The sequence below is a fragment of the Mobula hypostoma genome, chromosome 3 (genome assembly GCF_963921235.1).
Source record: "Mobula hypostoma chromosome 3, sMobHyp1.1, whole genome shotgun sequence".
NCBI classification, from domain to species: Eukaryota; Metazoa; Chordata; class Chondrichthyes; order Myliobatiformes; family Myliobatidae; genus Mobula; species Mobula hypostoma.
The window spans coordinates 98,229,436-98,252,474 of record NC_086099.1 but is presented as its reverse complement, the minus strand read 5'-3'; the positions used below and the strand labels follow the sequence as shown (position 1 = coordinate 98,252,474).

General features: G+C 42.6%; 1 protein-coding gene across 5 annotated transcripts in view; it reads left to right on the top strand.

Moving 5' to 3' along the window:
- arhgap24 (Rho GTPase activating protein 24) overlaps positions 1-23,039 on the top strand; it is a 705,958-nt gene that overhangs the window by 456,347 nt on the left and 226,572 nt on the right. For all 5 annotated transcript variants that reach the window (XM_063043516.1, XM_063043517.1, XM_063043518.1 and 2 more), the window contains one exon: positions 825-912. In XM_063043516.1, the coding sequence (XP_062899586.1) occupies positions 825-912 (88 nt within the window). The remainder of the gene's footprint in view (positions 1-824; positions 913-23,039) is intronic.

Below are 23,039 nucleotides of genomic sequence, written 5' to 3'. Positions count from 1 at the left end.
TAATTGGTCATTGTATATTGCCCCCTGATTAAGTTAGGGTTAAATTGGGGTTGTCAGGGGTTGCTGAGTGGTGAGGCTTGATGGGCAGGAAGGGCCAAATTGGCACTGTATCTCTTAATAAATAAAAATAAATAAGTATGCTGCCTTACAAATATAACCTCTGGATATATGTGTGGCCTCAATGCATTAACAAAGGTATTACAACATTCTCCACACTCTGTATATTGAAACTGGTTGTCAAAAGTACAGTTAAATACTTTTGACTTAAATCAATTGCGATTGAACACATTTTCCACAATAGCTGAAGTGGAAACAGGATAATATTTAACTGAACCATATTAGTGTTAAGCACTACGTTCCAGATTAATCATTAGCATCAACACAGAAGGTTATGAAGTTTGCAGATAGAGGGTGTGAAAGGATGTAATGTATCTTTTTCCCCAACTTGTTTGGCCAATTATGGTCATCCAATCAGCTTGGTCTCTGGAGGCAATGTTAACAATGTGAGTGCATAATTATGTGTTGGAACCTCTTTGCTCATGAATTAACATCTGTATTTCCGATGTAACAACAGTTACCAAATTTCAACAGTTCTTTGTTGGCTATAAAACAATTTGGGAACCCCAAGAGTTTTGAAAGCTTTTAGTTTTATTTCTAAGTTAATTAGGAAAACCCTTAAAGTTGTTGCAGTTCCTGATATTCAGAGAGTGTGACTAAGACTAAGATTAATGAAAGTCTGCTTTACATATTGTTTTTTAATTCACTGTTCAGCTGTTGATTCTGGTTTGACTTGTTCTCAAAACCGCTTTTGGTCTGTTTTTCAGGGGACTATTTTCTTGCCTGGAAATAATGTCACCGAACATTCATATAATGGAGATGAGTCTAGGAAATTCCTTTTTGAAATCGTTCCAGGTATGAAAAACACTTCCTCTAATTCTGATGAGCCTGCTACAAAGCTGAGCCAAGTTTATTTTCATTTGCACAAATGCCTCTATGCACAAACTTACTTGAAGCACCATCACAGGCACATAGCATTAGAGATACAACAATCAAATGTAAATTAAACATAAATTATACTAAGTTATACAAAGAACAAGTATAACAAAAATGTCTATTATCATACAGTGTGGTAATGGTGTTGCTTCAATAAGGTAGTAATTAGAGGTGCGCATGCTGGTTCAGGAACTAAATGGTCAAACTGTATTTGAGCACGCTCTTGGCCATAACAAGTTCACTTCATTTCCAAGAAAATGCTTCTGTCATTTCTGAAGTACCTAGGTTGAACTAAAAAGATGAGATTTTCAGTTCATTGAGAAAGGTAATGTAAACTTGGCTCAACTAGATGAATAACATGTAGATTATAAACAAAAGGGAAAGAAATATTTCAGAATGCATGGTATCCTGACCAGTACAAACGGCTGTAATATTGTCTTCACTAGTCAGCTGCAGAATCCATTACCAAATTGTGCTTAGTATATCTGTTATGTGATACTGAGTGACATTTAATTTATTTCAATGTCCAAAGGCAAGAATTCACATACTCAACCTTTCTCACTACACTGATGGTTGTTTCAATACGGCAATGAATGGGATAAAAGTATTTTATTCAGATCTTTGTGAGGAATACATCCATAAAAGAGATGCTGATTTTATTTTAAAGAATTAATTCACACTTGGGTTAATTTCAAGGCCGTCTCTTTTATCTCAGGCTAAATTGTGGTGGTGTGACAGTCAAGCACCCAAGGGCTGATAACGTCCATTTTCTGGTCATCACAATGTGTTCCAAAAAGGCAATTAACATATCTGTCACTTCAGTAGGGCAAATTGTGCTGACCACCCACTGTCACCCACATGAATGCAGCCTAGATGGCCACAGGAAATATGAAGCAAACAATGTAGATTACACAACAGTTTCGGAATTTAAAGATTAAGCAATGTCCTCACTTGACCTTATATAACTGATGCTATCACTTGACTTTTTAGCAGGGAGCATCTACCATTTCCATGTTTGTTTCTATTTGCTGCTGGTGCTTGCAGTTGTTTCAACTTTCAAAAATCTTCAAATACTGAAGGAATCTATAATCGCTGTTTCTTCCAGACTTGGTTATGTCAGTAGGCATTGCCATAGGGTATAAACATTGTAAGGGATTGAAAAGAAGATGTGTGGAGTTAACCAAGGTGCTACAGAGAAATAGAGAGGAGAGGGGAAAGATCTCAGCAGGTTGTCTGGGGAGTAATTCTCCTGCTTGAGTCTCAGTGTGAGATGCTGTTCTTCACGTGGGTAGCTCTTGTTGAAATCTTTCACCTACTGCAGCCAAAGCAGCAACTTCAAAGCAGGGTACGCAGCACATTGAGTTCCATATGTCAACTCTAGCAGGTATGGGAAGTGAGAGGGGTTCTACTTCTTCAATATCCAGCTAGTACTTGACTGATGAACTTTGAAATTTAGATAAATAACTAAATTATCACCAGATTTAGTCACTGGAAATGGGAAATGAATGATAAAGATAATGAACTTCCTCATAATGTAATGAAATTTCAGATCTCAAAGTTTAAAGTAAATTTATAGACAATAGACCATAGACAATAGGTGCAGGAGTAGGCCATTCAACCCTTCAAGCCAGCACCGCCATTCACTGTGATCATGGCTGATCATCCACAATCAGTATCCAGTTCCTGCCTTATCCCCATAACCTTTGATTCCGCTTTATCAAAGCACATATTATATATATATATATAGGCATCTGTTAGTCTCATGAGGCCATAGATTTGCGCCTTGGAAAGTTTCCAGAGTGCAAGCCTGGGCAAGGTTGTATGGAAGACCGGCAGTTGCCCATGCTGCAAGTCTCCCCTCTCCTCACCACCGATGTTGTCCAAGAGAAGGACATTAGGACCCATACAGCTTGGCACCGGTGAACAATGTGTGGTTAAGTGCCTTGCTCAAGGACATACACGCTGCCTCCGCCAAGGCTCGAACTAGCGACCTTCAAATCACTAGACGAATGCCTTAACCACTTGGCCATGTGCCAACACAAAGCACATATATGTCACCATATACTATCCTCAGATGCATTTATTTGTAAACATTCAGAGTAACTAGAAAGAAACACAATGGAATCAGTAAAAAAAAAGACCACAGGTGACAGACAGCCAGTGTGCAAAAAGACAACAAACTGCAAATACAAAAAGAAAAGGAAATAATAATAATAAATTAATTAGCCAATAAATATGAAGACCATGAGTTCTAGGTCCTTGAAAGTGAGTCCATAGATTGTGGAATCAATTCAGTGTTGAGTTGAGGGAGGAAATACCCTTTGGTTCAAGACCCTGATGGTTGAGGGGGTAATAATTGTTCCTGAACATGGGGGAGTGGAACTTCATACTCTTGTATTTCCTTCCTGATGGCAGCAGCAAGAAGAGAGCATGACCTGGATGGTGAGGGTCATTGGTGATGGATCAAAGTTCAAAGTAAATTTACTATCAAAGTACATATATGTCACTGTATACAGCCCAGAGATTCATTTTCTTGTGGACATACTCAATAAATCCAAGAAACACAATAGAATCAATGAAAGGCTGCACCCAACAGGATGGACAAACAACCAATGTGCAGAAGACGACAAACTGCAAATAAAAAAGTAATAATAACAATAAATATATAATCAGTAAATATTGAGAACATAAGACGAAGGGTCCTTGAAAGTGACTCCATAGATTGTGGGAACAGTTCAGTGATGTTCAGGGCAAGGAAGTTGAGTGAAGGTATCCCCTCTGGTTCAAGAGCCCGATTGTTGATATTAAATAGCTGTTTCTGAACCTAGTGGTGTGGGTCCTGAGGCTCCTGTACCACCTGCCTGATGGCAGTAGTGAGAAGAGAGCATGGCCTGGGTTGTGGGGGTCCTCGGTGATGGATGCTGCTTTCTAACGGCAGCATTTCTTGTAGGTGTGCTCAATGGTGGGGAGGGCTTTACCCGTGATGGACTGGACCACTTGGCCAGCCAGATTTTCAATCTGCCTCCTATACGCTGACTTGTCACAACCTTTGCTTCGGCCAACGACAGCAGTGTTGTCAGCAAACCTAAAAATGGCAATGGAGCTGTCATAAGTCTCCCAGCCTCACAGACGTAAGTATAAGGTGAATATAGCTGGGGGCTAAGTGTACAACTTTGTTCATTAAATAAGAATTATGTTTTCCTTTGTGTTATTGTATTTTCTGGAAGATCTTTATCCGGTGTGCTTTCAGAGGCGTTCAGTGAAAAAGAAGAACTAATTGTGATAAACAGATAATCTAAAAATACTTTCCTAAATGCTTAAGTGGTTGAGTTGTCATGAGATGATACAATTTAGCATATTGTGGGGAAGTAGCTGGGAGAACTAGAGCAGAAGAGCACGCAGTGGAAACAATAAAGACCTGCAAGCTACAGCTGGCGTCAAAGGGGAAGGAGCATTATGTGCCGGGGGTTCTTGTGCAAGAAATGGGTTTTGCCTCCAATAAGCAGCTTGTGGCTGAAAGGTTGAATACCATCAGTTATACCATTCTCTTTATGCTGGCAGGGACGTTGTTCTGCACAATTCATGCCGAGAATTCTTCAGAGGTTTAGTTGTCTCTGGTGAATGTGTTGCTTTGGATGCTATTTTCTGTGTTATATTCCACTCGTCCTGTGTTTCTCATCTTCCTCTTCTGATTCATCCAGCATATTAAAGCAAGTCTATCCAGCTGGACAGCTCTCTTCTGTATCACTGCTGCCATTACAGTACATGTTGTTAATATAAGTTCTAAAAGGGATCCAAGCACACCTACATTTTCTGAAGTTGGTAACAAAGAAGATTTGTCCTTCCCATCTAACCTGCCCCACCACCACTAGAAATAGCATTAATATAAAAATAATATGCATTTTTTATATAAGTATTTTGAGCCTGGAGACCAATACATCCACAAAGGCATTCAAACACCATCAGCCTCCACTTTAAGCCCATCAACACATCAATTGCAGAAACCTTGGAAAAAGCTGCACAGGCTGCCATTAATACACACACGAGATTTGGTGAGAGTAGGAGAGGAGTTAGGGAATGCTGTGTTCATCAGAACCTGGCTGCAATGTGCTTTTTACTGTCTTAGTCACACACTTTGAGAGCCATGACAAACTCTGAGCCCAGAAAAGCTAAGCCTTATTAACATTCAAAAGTTGTGGTCTGATCAAGCTAATCAGACCCCAATTATATTTAAAGCAATGGGTTCAAAATAGACACTTGATTTAAGTCTTGTCTTTGAAGTCATATTAACCTTTCTATTTACCTTAGATAGGTAAATTTACCTTTCTATTTACATCGTTACCTTAGAATCCAGCTGCCCCCTCCTCACAGATTTTCACTTAACATGTGCTGTACCTTTCCTGTATGTTCAGTTCTGATCTAAGTAAATGAGATTTGGAGATCAAAATGGCTTGAATCACGTGTGAATTACTGAGAACAGACCTTTGAAACCACTCAGATCTACTGATCGTCTTCTGTCAACACCATGTATACACTCCCTTTAAGTGCATTTACTTTTACACACAGGAGACCATAAGATATAGGAGCAGAATTAGGCCATTTGGCCAGTCGCGTCTGCTCCGCTATTTCTCCATGGCTGATCCATTTTCCCTCTCAGCCTGGATCTCCCACCCTCTCTCCATATCCTTTCATGCCCTGACTAATCAAGAATCTATCAACCTCTGCCTTACATATACCCAATGACTTGGCCTCCACAGCCGCCTGTGACAACAAATTCCACAGATTCACCACTCACTGTCTAAAGAACTTCCTCCTCAGCTCCATTCTAAATCAACTTCCCTCTACTCTGAGGCTGTATCCTCTAGTCTTAGACTCTACGACCGTGGAAAACATCCTCTCCAAATCTGCTTTATCGAGACCTTTCAACATTCGATAGGTTGCAATGAGAATTCCACCCCCCCCCATTCTTCTGAATTCCAGTGAGTACAGGCCCAGAGCCATCAAACACTCCTTTCAATCCTCGTTAATACCATGAAGTACTCAGCTGTAGCAATTTGTGGAATTAGTTTCTACCCAAGCATTGACCTCTTCAGTAGAGAGCATGGAGAAATATATAGGACTGATATGACATGGGCAAATTAAGCAGTGTTAGAAAGATCTTCCTAATGACCAAGATTTTTTATACTTTTAGTTAGAAATCAACTGGCTTGCACAGCACAGGTTGTCATTTTGCTTAAGAAGCTTTGAAAATTCTTCACTGATGATGGGAGTTGGCAGTAGACATTAGTAATCAGCCATGAGTTGCTCAGGTGAATCAAAATGTTAAGTTTATTGGATAGTTCCTGTTGTAATGACATTGTGTTTGCTGAGCACAAAATTCTAAACTCAAGCAAAGATCATAAGCCCAAACGGATATAAATAGTGCTTTCATGAGTACTCTAACTAAAAAGAGATTATACTGCAACTACCCAATCTTCAAAAACTAGTTTACTTACCTGTTTATTCTCCAGGATCAGTTTAGGTGCCAATACCTATTACTATTTGAGTGGTAAGACCCCTCTCCCTACCAAGAAGATACTTCCAACTACAAAGTAGTTTAAAACACAGTTCATTTATTTTCACTGAAACACATTCAAATCCAAAGAAAATTCTTAAAACACATTTAAAACTCAGAAGGTTTCCATTTTTAAACATTACTAAATTCTCAGAGGATTTCTATCTTATAAAACATTTCCAAATTACAAACCATTTCTAAAACACTAAGACTTTCTGAACACAAAACATTAAGCACAAATCATAAAGTATATCTCAAGCATAAAGCATTTCCAATGCACAGATACAATGCCTATAAAGCAGGGGCTTCCAACCTCTTTTCAGCCTTGGACCTCCACCATTAACCAAGGGGTCCATGGACGCCAGATTGGGATTCCCTGCTATAAACTAAAAAGACATACCAAAAGTTGCAGATGAACAACTCATCTGTCGCAGAAACTAAAGCTGGAAGGATGGATTCTCGTTCACCTCGTGCTTCCTTCATGTTTCTTCTTGATGTCCCTAACCCCAATCCTAATAAGCCTGAACTGCTGTCTGCACTTATACAGTTTCTCTTCCACTTGGGTGACTTAACACACATCTGCTATTTCCTCAGATAGTCTTTTAAAATAAATGATCTAAAAGCATTTTTGAAGACATGGATCTCAACAAAGGATGTAAATACTGTGATGCTAACTTTAGAACATTAAACCTTCCAACTATCAACACATTTGTTATTTGATATGCTAACTGATACAATTCATCTATGCTGCAAGCTTCCTTGAACTAAGCAACTTAAAGTCAGCTTGTCTGTTTGAAACAACCCAAATTAAATAACTCTTTGTCTTACTCTGCAACTCTTGGGCAATAAAGCAGGTGTAATGAGCTAGCTGATTACTGCCTACCATTTACATTCTAAGAACTGAACGCTGACTTTATTTATGACCAGAAACTAAACAGCTTAGTTGGAAGGTTACTTACATCTGTTTTTGATCATACAAGTGGCGGATTCTGTGTTTTTATAAAGTAAGCTTAGCAAAAATGAGACGTCCTGTCCCAGGACAGTGAATATCCACCTCACTGTTGTTACGTACCCCGTAACTGGGTTGCCAAACCAGCAGAAATGGATCACTCAGTTGGAGTCTGGATTACTGGAACTAAAAAAGTTTTATTAAAGAAATAAGCAACACAGTACTCTAATCAAAAGGATAATAAATACAACAGTTCAGCAATGATAAACACACATGTACACAGAACTAGGATAATAGGATCAATCAAGCTCTATCGTCATCTAGGGGTAAATGACCAGTTTCAAAGTGACGCAATGTTCAGTTCAATTGAGTTCAGTTCTGTTCACAGTAATCACTGCCGTGCCGGTGGACGGGGGGGGGGGGGGTGGGGAGGAGAGAGAAGGCGAAAGCGAATGAATATTCAAAACAGCTTCCACACAGACCTTCAATATTCCTCGCAGTCAGCTTTCGGGCGAGCCCTTTGTAATGTCTTCTGAGGTCACCGACTGTGACCCCTCTGTTTCAGATACGATCGTTCCTCAGAGGTGAACCTGGCACCCAGGCAAGGGCGGACACACACCAGGTTCCCGCTGATCGTACCTTTCCACCCTGTGCATCTCTGGCTTGGGCCCGCGAACAGCCCTCCAAAAACTCCCACCGACTTGTGGGAGGTCCACCGCTTCCAGGGTCTCGTTACCTCATGGTGTCGTGTGTGTCTTGCCTTAGCGAACCTGTCCCTTTTTATCCCTCTGCTGGGGTATCACCTGTCCATCACACTTCAAACAGTTCAGGGTTCAAAAAAGAGCCGATCTTGATAGTTCTCAGACCAGTGTCTCCTTCCGTTAAACTCTCTCGTCTCTTCATTAACATTTCCAAATGCTGCTCCATTGTTTTCCTTATCTCTCTTTCTCCTGAAGACAGGTGGCAGATCAACTGTTGATCCCACTGGTGCCAGCACAGGACAGTTAACATCTTAGTCTATGTGTACTTTTTGTAACCCTCTTTCGTCACACCCCTCACCTTTAAGGATTTTTACCGGGGTAAAAATTACAAACATGAGTACATTATTAGATACACACAAATATACATCTTCATCAGCTATTTGGCTAATACAGAGAATTTTAAGTTGTCAACACCTTGACAGACAGTCAGCAATCACATTTTCCGTTCCTTTTATATGTGTAATTTTTAATAATCCCCTAAACCAGGCTCCAACTTAGCCACTTCATAGTGACTGAAAACACTGATGAATTGTGATCAGTGTAACCTCTCACTGGGTTTCGTCCCGGACCATGATAACAAGGGTCGTCCCATCCCGACTTAGTTTTCTTTCGCAAGGGCTTAGTAGGAGGGGGAGGGGTAGTACCTTCTGAGGGCCCTCTTGTCTGTTGGGGTTGGGATGTCAGAGATAGCCCGCACCTTAGCTTGCATCGCTGCCAGCTGCCCGTGTCACCACAATTCCCAGGTAAGTGACCTTCGTGTGGCCGAACTCATTTTTTTCAAGGTTCACTATCAAGCTGGCTGCAGACAGCCGTATTACATCGCCAATATACACTTCTGTGTTTATTAGCCCTTTCGTCACTGAATTACTCATTCTATAGGGATGTTGTTCACTAGGCTGGCCTAGTGTGACAAACACCACCCAACGTCCCAGTTCTTTGCATCGCCTCGGGACAATCAAACACACATGTGCAAGCCGTTTAATTAATTCTCCTAAAGAGTCGCTTTGTTCGGGGATTAAGGGAGAGACCTTATCAGCAGAGCTGGCCAAAACAATAGCCTTCTCCCATCTGGTCGATACCATACTCATCTTTTCAAAATGTTTTTTTTTCTTATTGGGGGACCCTAGCTTTATTGATTTCCGCGCTAACACCGACTAGGTTTGTTAGCATATCAAAAGCCTGTGACAGTCTCAGTTCGCGTCGGCCATAATCAATAGCATCCTTCTTCCTGTGCAGCCAGTAAACCTCTTTCATGATTTCGCCGACTGTTTCCTTCAGCACCTCAAAATGTCCACCGAGGGGTACCTTGTGGGCCAGGTTAAAAATCTCATCCCCGGAGATTTTTGGCACCATCCCCCATTCCTCATCTGCAGTACTTGGTCTCCCTTCCTTCCTTAGCACCTCCCCCTTCACACCATAGCCTACTGGCTCTCTTCCTAACTCTGTTTCACAGCGAGCTGTTTCCTCATCTCGCTCCTGTGCCTGTATAAAGTCCTTCCTTTCTAATGATAAATCTCCCTTAATTTCCCCACTTCCTCCTGTTTCATTACGCTCCTTCTTTTCATTTTCTACCCCCTCCTCGTACAAGGCTGGCAGAAACGTCTCAGCTAACTTTATATCAGCCTCTACAGCCCTCCTCGACATCCGCCGAGTTACTGCGCAAACGGGATAAACCTGCGAGTCCATGGGCGGGGCCTCAATGCTGGCAGGCTGACTTGTCAATCTCACGGCTGGGAACACAAGTCCCCCTGCGAGGTCATTACCGAATAAGACTTTCATCGGTAATTCGGGCCTCACCCTGATCGTGACTAGTCCAGAGACCAAGTTGCTTTGTAGGTGTATCTGGTGCAAAGGGACTGCCTCTGTCCCTTCCCCAATACCTTTGACCTTGACCTCCCCAGTCTGGGTCTCTGAACTAAACTCTAATACACTCTTCAATGTCAATGACTGACACGCTCCAGAGTCTCTCCAGATCCGCACTGGAACTGGGTTTAATCCCTCCTTCACTGACACCAATCCGGCCGAGATAAACCTCTCGCGCCCTTCCTGAACTTTGGCAGACCTTTCCTCTCCTAGTGGTTCGTTTACCAGCTCGATACAGCCAGTCGAAATCGCCGTTTTTCCTTTCCCCGTCTCCTTCTTTGGGGCAAAGCACCTGGACACAAAGTGTCCGACTTTCCCACAATTATAACAGACGACCCCAGGAGACTTCCTACCAGACTGCTCCCGATCTACCTTATCCTTCTCACTAGTCCCCGGCTTATTTTCTGACTTTTCTGGCGGACTCTCCCCGCCTTCCTGACTACCCTTCTGGTAGCCTTTACTCGGGGCAAACTTCACTTTATGCAATAACGCGTACTCATCCACTAACTTAGCAGTTGCGGCTAACGTGGCTGCCTCTTTCTCATCTAGGTAGGGTCTCATACCCTCAAGGACACAACCTTTAAACTGCTCAATCAGGATCAGCTGTAGCAGTCTGTCATAATCCCCCTCTACCCCCTTCGAGGCGCACCAACGCTCACAATATGTCTGCATCTCACGGGCAAACTCTAAATACGTGCGGTCCCACTGCTTCCTCGCATTCCGGAACCTCTGCCGGTATGCCTCCAGGACCAACTCATAAATCCTGAGGATGGCCTCTTTCACCACCTCATACCTCTGGGCATCTTCCGCGGACAAAGCTGAGTAAGCTTGTTGGGCTTTCCCTTTTAGTACGCTTTGAAGCAAAACAGCCCACTTATCCTTCGGCCAGTCCTGACTTGTAGCAACTTTTTCGAAATGGAGAAAGTACCGATCCACATCAGTATCGTCAAATGGGGGAAACCAGCCTAACCTCCTGGGTCGCCCGGAACCCTCCACCTTGGTTCGGCACGGGCCCCTGTTCTGCCATCATCTTTAACTTCTCCAGCTCAAATTCCCTTTCCCTCTGCCTCTCTTCTCACTCCAACTGTCTGTCCCTCTCTTCTCGTTCTAACTGTGTCTCTCTCTCCTGCCTTTCTAACTGATTCTCTTTCTCCTGCCTTTCTAACTGCTTCTCTTCGTGTTCTAGCTGCCGTACCCGAAACTCGTGCTCGAGTCTCAGTTTTTCAATCTGCACCTGTACTGCGTCTCCACCAGGTTTTCCAATAGACACCACCTCCAGCTCCCCTTGGGGAAACACACCTTTAAATACATAGTGCTCTACGATAGCTCTGTGTATCTCCTCTCTCCTCATTGTCGACTTTCCCTTAACAAGATTCAACCGTTTAGCCACAGCTGCCAATTCCGCTTTCCTGGCATCCTCTAATGCCTCCAAGGTCGGCACCTTTAGAAATTCCTCAGCCTCCATTTCTGCTGTTTGCCTTTTCTTTCTTTCGGGAATTTTAACCCAATCAATTTACTCCGTCCCAAATTTAGCGTTCAAAATCCTGGACGAGAACCCCACTTACATTACGTACCCCGTAACTGGGTTGCCAAACCAGCAGAAATGGATCACTCAGTTGGAGTCTGGATTACTGGAACTAAAAAAGTTTTATTAAAGAAATAAGCAACACAGTACTCTAATCAAAAGGATAATAAATACAACAGTTCAGCAATGATAAACACACATGTACACAGAACTAGGATAATAGGATCAATCAAGCTCTATCATCATCTAGGGGTAAATGACCAGTTTCAAAGTGACGCAATGTTCAGTTCAATTGAGTTCAGTTCTGTTCACAGTAATCACTGCCGTGCCGGTGGACGGGGGGGGGGGGGCGGGGAGGAGAGAGAAGGCGAAAGCGAATGAATATTCAAAACAGCTTCCACACAGACCTTCAATATTCCTCGCAGTCAGCTTTCGGGCGAGCCCTTTGTAATGTCTTCTGAGGTCACCGACTGTGACCCCTCTGTTTCAGATACGATCGTTCCTCAGAGGTGAACCTGGCACCCAGGCAAGGGCGGACACACACCAGGTTCCCGCTGATCGTACCTTTCCACCCTGTGCATCTCTGGCTTGGGCCCGCGAACAGCCCTCCAAAAACTCCCACCGACTTGTGGGAGGTCCACCGCTTCCAGGGTCTCGTTACCTCATGGTGTCGTGTGTGTCTTGCCTTAGCGAACCTGTCCCTTTTTATCCCTCTGCTGGGGTATCACCTGTCCATCACACTTCAAACAGTTCAGGGTTCAAAAAAGAGCCGATCTTGATAGTTCTCAGACCAGTGTCTCCTTCCGTTAAACTCTCTCGTCTCTTCATTAACATTTCCAAATGCTGCTCCATTGTTTTCCTTATCTCTCTTTCTCCTGAAGACAGGTGGCAGATCAACTGTTGATCCCACTGGTGCCAGCACAGGACAGTTAACATCTTAGTCTATGTGTACTTTTTGTAACCCTCTTTCGTCACACTGTAAAGAACAGTAAGGCTTGCAAAGGATAATGTTATCAGTTTAATTTTCTGGGGCATATCCTAGGATCAGTTCTGGTTTATTTATGATGTGGCAAAAATAAGCTTGCTATTTTAAAGGAGGTGTACCTTCTGTGGCCATAAAACTTCATCTGATGCCTCGGTGGAGTTTTGCTGCATTTTCATTTATGGTTAGTCTGCAATGGCTGCTGTCTGTACTTGTCAGTCATCTATAAGAAAGCCACATGTGATTTCTTACTGCTGCTGTGAATTAGTATGTATAAGTGAGATGGGAATAATTGAAAGCTGCTTGAAACATTTTGATTTAAAACTGAATGTGCTTATCGATTGTCAGTGAAATACTCCACTGCGGTAGCAAAGCAGTGAACATGTCAAAGATAGTTAGAAAGCCCTATGAATAACTACAAAAGTGATAAAGGAACAATCTCACGTGTCTTGTTCCCTAATAGCCTTGTGCTAGCTGAGATTCAACAGTAAGGTATTGGAAGAGCTTCTGAGCTGGATCTAGAGAGGGTATAATGATGACACTAGGTACATGAGATGGGGAGAGTTATTCAGCCTGAATGAATAGCCCAAAATATTTTTTATTAGTTACGTTTGGTTCTTTTGATAGTCACGAGCCATGTTTCATCATGCAGAGTGTAATGGTTGTGGTAACAGGAATTTAGTGAACAATTGTAATTCAAACACATTGTAATTGGGCTCCACTTAAATTGCAAGTAAATCAAGATTATTTGGAGATACTCAGCAGGTCAGGAAGCGTCCCTCAAACTTCAGTTCTTTGTTGCAATGGGACCTGCTCCTGGGGCTCACTGACCGGCCAGTTTACAATATCCCAAGGCCACAGCATAGAGGACAAGAAGGCCTTCGGGTTTTGTGACCCTGGAAGTGAGCCGATTCTATGCCAGTGCCCACCGACTGTTGTGTTGTGGGAGAAAACAGGATATGGGGAACAGCATATCAGTTGTCGGAGGGCTCTGTACTCAGTTAACCATGCCTTCTCTCTTTTTCTCTCATTGGTGGGAGAGTTTGTTGCCGATTCTCAAGTCAGAGAACTTGGTGTGGGCGGGGGGGGGGAGGAGAAAAGCGACTTGACAGACTTTAACAACCTGAATCAGTGAGTTTTTTTTTTGTCTTTTTAGTCTCCCCTCCCTCTCTGTCCCTTTATTGGGGAGTGAGAGAGCCTGTGGTATGTTGAATTGTTGGGTGAACGATTAGTTTTTGTTGTACTGCGGATCATGGTCTCTCTTTTGGGGCTTTTTATTGCTTGCTTGGTGGGTGGAGGGACCCCTGATGCTTTTTTTATTGAAATATGGTTTGATGTTTTGCTGCTGCATGTGTATGGGAGGAGAGTAGGGGCCTTTGGGGTTCTAACATTCATTCTTTGGGGCACTCTTCTGCGAAGAACAAGAATTTCAGGTTGTAGATTGTATATGTCCTCTGACATTAAATGGAACTATTGAGAAAGAAACAAATAACACAGGGCCAATGACACTATGTCATTATGCCTTCTTTCCCACCTACGTTAACCTGTGGGTGAGGAAATATTTCCAATGCTTCTTCCTGCGTGTTGTTGCAATAAACTGAGCCTCTGCAGCTCACAATCAAGAGGAACCCTTGTGCATGGCAGATTGGTTTGTTGTTATGCATTCTTGGAAGGTGTGGCTTGTTTGCTGGTTTTTATTGTCTGAGCCCAGGCTATTGCAATTGGTACCTATTCCCCAGCCAATCATGTATGTAGCTCACCCTGCAGGACAAAATGGGGATGGATGCCTCTGCTCCATTGACTCTGAGCTCACTTTGAAAGCGACATTTGAGAATTTTGAGGCTGTGTTTCACTGCTGATGGACTTTATGTTGGCAATAGCCCTGTGATAGGTCTCAAAGTCATTTAAGTAACCATTTCCTTCAGCTGTCAAAGCCATTTAAGTCCAGCTGTCAGTGTCAGTTCTATTGCACAGCATTGTGTAAGGGATTTGAATCTTATGGTATTTTGATTATGTCGGTCCCCTGAGTTATGATCCCTCAGAGCCCCTGACTGTGTGCAGACACAAAGTGTACTTGAGGCTTTGTCAGAATGAAACGGAGTCTTACTGAGGCTGTTTGGCTGACTTTGACCAACGCAAAAAAATGTTACTGATCAAACCATGGTATCATATACTTGGGTGGGAACTTTAGTGAAAAATTAAGGAATCCCATGCTGTATTTAACTGTTGGCAACATAATTTTCAAGGCTATAATTCCAACAACAATGAACTACCAATTAAAGTGTTCAATTAACATTGAATATAGAAAAGTATAGCTCTTGGGCCAACAATATTTTGCCAACCTTTAAACCTACTCCAAGATCAATCTAACTTTTCCCTCACACATAGACCTCCATTTTTCTTTCATCCATGCGCCTATCTAAGAGTATCTTACACGTCCTTAATGTATCTGCTTTTACTGCCACCCCTGTGCGACACTCACTGAGTAAAAAAAATCTACATTTACTATCTCCCCTATAATTCCCTCCAATCACCTTAAAATGATGCCCTGTTGTATTAACCATTTCCATCCTGGGAAATAGTCGCTGGCAAACCATTCCATCTGTGCCTCTCATCAGATACACCTCTATCTAGTCACCTCTCTTCTTCCTTCACTCCAAAGAAAAAATTGCTGGCTCGCTCAACCTTCAAAAGACATGCCCTTTAATCCAGGCAACATCCTTGTATATCTCCACTGTACCCTCTTTAAATCTTCCACATCCTTCATGCAATGAGGTGACAAGAACTGAATACTTCAACATTACAATGCTGAATACCACAATACTCCAAGCCTTGTCTAACCAGAGTTTCACAGAGCTGCAATATTACATCACGACTCTTGAACTCAATCTCCAACTAATGAAGGCCGCCTTAGGCTATCAGCTTGCAGAGCAACTTTGAGAGATCAGTGGCTTGGATAAAGCACTTAGCTTCTTTGATGGATGGGTATCTGACTAGTTTACCAGCCAGTGAAGCTTGCAGTAAACAAGTATTGCTTTAGATGTGATAGAGCAGGAGGGATTAAAGGAAGAGGGGTAACATTACTTGTCAGGGAGCATGTCATGGCAGTGGTCAGACAGAGCAGACTGCAGAGCTCGTCTGCTGGGGCTATATGGGTGGAACTGTGGAATAAGGAAGGTATGATCACGTTAATGGGGCTATATTACAGACCACCCAACAGTCCGCGGGATTTAGAGGAGCAAATTTTTAGAGAGATCACAGACTGTTGCACGAAACATGAGGTTGTGATAGTAGGTGATTTTAACTTTTCACACATTGACTGGGACTCCCATATTGTAAAGGGGCTGGATGGGATAGAGTTTGCCAAATGTGTTCAGGAAAGTTTCCTTACTGGTCCCACCTAGAGAGAGTGTGACACTGGATCTCCTGTTTGGGAATGAAACAGTCTATTTTTTGGCAAAGGTGCAATTGATAAATCTGAGACCTTTAAAAGTGAAATTTTGAGAGTTATATGTGTCCAGGAAAGTTTCCTTAATCAGTACATAGAGGTCCTAACTGGAGAGAGTGCAATACTAGGTCTCCTTTAGTGAATAAGATAGGTTATTTTCTGGCAAAGGTGTACTTGGTAAGTGGGAGGCCATTATAAAGGTAGGATCTACATGACACAACTAGTAGATCCTGACCTGTAGGGCTTTTCACCCATTCTCAAAAATAGTCTTGGGACAACTGAGTTTGCATTGCATGGGGAGTGAGATCATCCTGTGTACTGTGACACACGACCCACAGCAGAAGTTACAAGCGTGATGTGCACTCGGAAGTGTTCTAATAAATTTCCAGATAATTTGTGACGGCCCAGAAATGGTAACTTTCATCTTTTGCTCCAGAGCAAAATAGATTTTAAAATGCACAGTGCTGATTAAAATTAGTGTTGCAAGTTTACTTTTGAGTCCCTTTGTGTTGGAAATCCAGGGAAATATCCTTTCGATTTGTCCCACATTAATATCTAGTAAATTTTTCTTATCCTTGATGTGACATTCAGAAACTCATGGCTCTCATACTTGTCCTCTCTGGAAAAAGTTGTTGTAATTTCCTAAATAAAATTACTTTAACATGGCAGCTGCTGGAAAACCATGGGTGGCATGGCTCACAATCACGGTACTTGTATAAACTCTTCACATGCTGGAAATCCAAAGCCACACACACAGCATGCTGGAGGGACTCAGCAGGTCAGGCAGCATCTATGGAAATGAATAAACTTTTTGGGCTGAGACCCTTCTTCAGGACTGTAAAGGACGGGGGAAGATGCCAGAATAAAAAAGTGGGCAGTCCAAAAAGTACTAGGCAGGTGAGAAGAGGTAAAGGGCCAAAGTGGGGAATAGAAGAAGAGAGGAGTGGGAGGTTTTAAAAAAAATTACCAGAAGGAGAAATCAATACTCATGTGGTCAGGTTGAAGGCTAGCTAGATGGAATATAAGATGTTGGTCCTCCACCCGAGGGTGGCCACTCCTTGGCACAAGAGGAGGCCATGGACTGGCCAATTGTACTTGAATACTGTGTGTGTTCAGTGAAAGCTGTGTTGTCGTGAGGAATAGGGTAGCCCGGATCACTGGCACATTGAAGTGAGGCAATGCAGCCCAAGCAGTATTCAGCAAAGTGCATGCCAGCATTAGTCACTGACGTAACCTTGGCATGTGAAGAGTGGAAGTGAAAGGCGGGAGATTGGGATTGGGACAGCAAACTAGACAGCATTGTTTGTACATGACTAATTTATTCAAGAGTAATCGTAGTGGCCCATTCAGCAATGACCCAATGCCCACTTCCTCTTACACTGTCTGTCACTTCCAGTGGTGTCTAAGGTTGCTGGTGGAGCTTGTCACTTAGAAGTGCATGCACTGACCCTGAATGTTCAGTGTGAAGTCGCTCAACTTGTGACATCAAATCCAGGCACTTGGAACCCAGCCTTTGACCTGCACAGACTAACCTTTGATCATGTGACTGGGAGGTCTCCCTGCTTCCTGTAAGTAGAATCCGTATCAGGTTTAATATCACTGGCATATGTCGTGAAATTTGTTAACTTTGTGGTAGCAGTACAATGCAATACATGATGATAATACAGGGAAAAAACTGAATTACAGTAAGTGTGTGTGTATGTATATGTATGTGTGTGTGTATGTATTGTTACGAGAATACACATAAAATTAAGATGTTTGCTGGCCTGGGCTAGCATCAGTGGCATCAGCAGTTGGTCTGCCACCTGCCCTCAGGGGAAGGAGAGATAAGGAACAATGGAGCAGCGTCTGGAGATGTGTAATGAAGGGATGTGGGAGGAAGAGCTGTCTGGAGCGGCTCCCCCCTTTGAACCCTGAACTGTTTGAAGTGATGGACAGGCGATACCCCAGCAGGGGGATAAAAAGGGACAGGTTCGCTAAGACAGACACACACGCCACCCGAGGTAACGAGACCCTGGAAGCGGTGCGCCTCTCACGAGTGGGTGAGAAGTGCCAGACAACGACAAGGGTGGAAAGGTACGATCAGCGGGAACCCGGTGTGTGTCCGCCCTTGCCTGGGTGCCGGGTTCACTGCAGAGGATCGACCGCATCTGGAGGAGGGGTCACAGTCGGTGACCTCAGGTGACATCACCAAGGACCCGCCCAAAAGTTGCTTGTGAGCAATCTCGCTGATCTGTGAGTGAAGCTGTGCTGAATGATGAGTTGTTCCTGTTCTCTCTGTCTCTCTTCCCCCACGTTGTCCACCGCCATGGCAACGATTACTGCGAACTGAACTACTAACTGGACTGAACTTTGAGTCATTTTGAAATTGGTCATTTACCCCTAGACAACGATAGAGCTTGATTGATGCTGTTATCTTAATGTTGTGCACATGTGTGTTTATCATCACTGAACTGTTGCATTTATTATCCTTTCGATTACTGTGTTGCTTGTTTCTTTAATAAAACTTTCTTAGTTCTAGTACTCCAGACTCCAACTGAGTGATCCATTTCTGCTGGTTTGGCAACCCAGTTACGGGGTACGTAACAGTATATATATAATTTAAACTAAATAAATAGTTAAATTAAATAAGTAGTGCAAAATCAGAAAGAGAAGAAGTGATGTAGTGTTCATGGGTTCAATGCCCATGCAAAAATCAAATGGCAGGGGGGTGGGGTAGCTGTTCCTGAATCACTGAATGTGTGCCTTCATGTTTCTGTACCTCCTTCCTGATGGTATCAGTGCGAAGAGAGCATGCCCTGGCTGGTGAGGGTCGTTATTGATGGAAGCCGCCTTTGTAAGGCACTGCTCCTTGAAGATGTTTTGGATACTCCGGAGACTAATGTCCATGATGGAGCTGAATAAGTTTACAACTCTCTACCGCTTACTTCGAATCTATGCTGTAGTTCCCCCCCGTCCACCACAATACCAGATGTGATGCAGCCAGTTCGAATGCTCTGCACAGTACATCTAGCAGTTCTAGTTAACTTCCAAGGTGCTCCTGAAAAAGGTGATTCCTGCGAGCAACTCTGATGGTCACTGCAAGCATCAAGAAGTAAATGACTTCAACCAGCAACTCCTCCAAAATCTCCAGCGTAGCACTTGCAAGTGTCAGCACCTGTGTGTGCCCTCCTATGTTGCATTAGCCCTGCCCGGATTACAGCTCAGACTCACTTCCTCCATGAATGCCAGCATCTGCTACATGTGTTAATACACTACCCTTTCAATAAGTGGAGGCTGTTGTGAACTGTCATCAGGAAGTTGGGATTCTGGACTGGTCCCATATTGACAGTGGAGCAAGTACAGGTGTATTTTGCAGTCTTGGTTTGGTGCCATTTGTACTTCAGGAAACGATTGAATACCCATTGTCAGGAGGTAAGAGATTGCAGATGCTGGAATCTGGAGCAAGAAAACAAGCTGCTGGGTCGGGCGGTAACTGTGGAGGGAAATAAACAGTTGTTGTTTCAGGCTGATCATCCAGACCAGGGATTCCCATCCTTTTTTTATGCCATGGAGCCTTACCATTAATGGAGGGTTCTGTGGAGCCCAGGTTGTGAGCCCCAACTCTAGACCCATTTTCAACAATTATCCAATTGCACCCCCAAAGAGATCAGGGTGTAAAGAAGGACATTGATGTCATCCTCCAGCTCCTTGTTTGAAAGTGTATTTTAATTGCTGAAGGCATAGAATAAAGGTAAAAATGAGGCAAGTCTCTTCCATGCATTGACTGGCCAGGGACTAGAATGCATTGCCAAGGATAGGAGAGGCAGATTTAATCATGGCATTTCACAAGGAAGTGGATTTGTATTGAGGGGGAAGAATTTATAGGATTGTGAGGAGAATGGGACAAGTTAAATGGCTCCTGCAAAGGAACAATGTGGGTTCAGCACACTAAATGGACTCCCACAACTGCAAAGTGTCTGTGATTTCTCATTTAAAGTAATTTCTGAAATTTTGTTTCCAGCAGGGATTGAAAAGGAGCTTTTATGGTGCTAATTCTGATTCATCTGTATAAACACAACTTCAGAGATTACTGATGTGCTGTTATGATTGACAGAGTGTCATTCCCAAAGCACAATCATTTTAGCTAACTAATTACAAATACCTTAATGAAGTATGCCATAAATAAGTCAGCTGAGAAGTTCGTATTTATACCGTGTGTTGGTTATTACCTTTCAGCTGACTCTATCTACCTGTTTGAGACTGTTGCTCTCTGATTCTACTGCAACGTGACAGTCTTTAAACTAAAAATCCATAAAACTGTCCTCCTTTTAGCAAAATTAATCCAAATCTATTACCATTGCAGCTGATGGCAAAATTTTAATCAATGTACCAAGGTTGAGTTTTGCCACTGTGACTTGAGTGATTCAATTAGTTTTTTTTTCTGGGAAGGCAGACACTGTTCATCTATCAGGTTGAAGGGTACTCTGGCAACAGGTTCTGCAGTTCCCTCTTGTTTCAGACATATATCCAATATCTCCTGCGATCTAATTCCAGTCGAGCAAGTAACCTGGGATTTCTATTTCTGGTGGATGCTTCGTGCATCAGTTCCCTGCTTTGCATAATTGATTGACTTTGTAAATCTGCTTCACTAATCATTAAATATCATCCTCAACATTAAGCTGATGTTCTCAATTTTGAGAGTAATCTTTGAATAAATGCCAAACTTATTGTCTGTGTACTGATCCCTTCACAGGTTCCTGCTGATTTCAAATGATCTGCTTATTCTCTGTTTTGGTATAAATTCAGCTTGCGCTGTCTTTCTAACAGGAATTCAATAAAATTATTTCAACGGGTTTCCATAAGTACATTTAATATAACCATATAACTATTACAGCACAGAAACAGGCCATGTCGGCCCTTCTAGTCCGTCCTGAAATCTTACTCTCACTTAGTCCCACCGACCTGCACTCAGCCCATAACCCTCCATTCCTTTCCTGTCTATATAGCTGTCCAATGTAACTTTAAATGACAACATCGAACCTGCCTCAACCACTTTTGCTGACAGCTCGTTCCACACCAGCTACCACTCTCTGAGTAAAGAAGTTCCCCCCATGTTACCCCTAAACTTTTGCCCTTTAACTCTCAACTCATGTCCTCTTGTTTGAATCTCCCCCACTCTCAATAGAAAAAGCCTATCCACACCAACTCTATCTATCCCCCTCATAATTTTAAATACCTCTATCAAGTCCCCCCTCAACCTTCTACATTCCAAAGAATAAAGACCCAACTTGTTCAACCTTTCTCTGTAACTTATGTGATGAAACCCAGGTAACATTCTAGTAAATCTTCTCTGTACTCTCTCTATTTTATTGACATCTTTCCTATAATTCGGTGACCAAAACTGTACACAATACTCCAAATTTGGCCTCACCAATGCCTTGTACAATTTCAACATTACATCCCAACTCCTATACTCAATGCTCTGATTTATAAAGGCCAGCATACCAAAAGCCTTCTTCACCATCCTATTCACATGAGATTCCACCTTCAGGGAACTATGCACCATTATTCCTAGATCCCTCTGTTCTACTGCATTCTTCAATGCCCTATCATTTACCATGTATGTCCTATTTTGATTAGTCCTACCAAAATGTAGCACCTCACATTTATCAGTATTCAAATCCATCTGCCATCTTTCAGCCCACTCTTCTAACTGGCCTAAATCTCTCTGCAAGCTTTGAAATCCTACTTCATTATCCACAACTCCACCTATCTTAGTATCATCTGCATACTTACTCATCCAATTTACCACCCCTTCATCCAGATCATTAATGTATATGACAAACAACACTGGACTCAGTACAGATCCCTGAGGCACATCACTAGTCACCGGCCTCCAATCTGACACACAGTTATCCACCACTACTCTCTGGTGTCTCCTATCCAACCACTGCTGAATCTATTTTACTACTTTAATATTAATACCTAACGATTGAACCTTCCTAACTAACCTTCCAAGTGGAACCTTGTCAAAGGCCTTACTGAAGTCCATATAGGCAACATCCACTGCTTTACCCTCGTCAACTTTCCTAGTAACCTCTTCAAAAAATTCAGTAAGATTTGTCACGCACAAATCCATGTTGACTGTTCCTAATCAGACCCTGTCTATCCAGATACTTGTATATACCATCTCTAAGAATACTTTCCATCAATTTACCCACCACTGACGTCAAACTCACAGGCCGATAATTGCTAGGTTTACTCTTAGAGCCCTTTTTAAGCAATGGAACAACATGAGCAATACGCCAATCCTCCGGCACCATCCCCGTTTCTAATGACATTTGAAATATTTCTGTCAGAGCCCCTGCTATTTCCACACTAACTTCCCTCAAGGTCCCAGGAAATATCCTCTCAGGACCCGGAGACTTATCCACTTTTATATTCCTTAAAAGCACCAGTACTTCATCTTCTTTAATCATCATAGTTTCCGTAACTTCCCTACCTGTTTCCCTTATCTTACACAATTTAATATCCTTCTCTTTCGTGAATACCAAAGCAAAGAAATTGTTCAGAATCTCCCCCATCTCTTTTGGTTCCAGACATAGCTGTCCACTCTGATTCTCTAAGGGACCAATTTTATCCTTCACTATCCTTTTGCTATTAATATAACTGTAGAAACCCTTGGGATTTATTTTCACCTTACTTGCCAAAGCAACCTCATATCTTCTTTTAGCTTTTCTAATTTCTTTCTTAAGATTCTTTTTACATTCTTTATCTTCCTCAAGCACCTCATTTACTCCATGCTGCCTGTATTTATTGTAGATCTCTCTCTTTTTCTGAACCAAGTTCCCAATATCCCTTGAAAACCATGGCTCTCTCAAACTTTTAACCTTTCCTTTCAACCTAACAGGAACGTCAAGATTCTGTACCCTCAAAATTTCACCTTTAAATGACCTCGATATCTCTATTACATTCTTCCCAT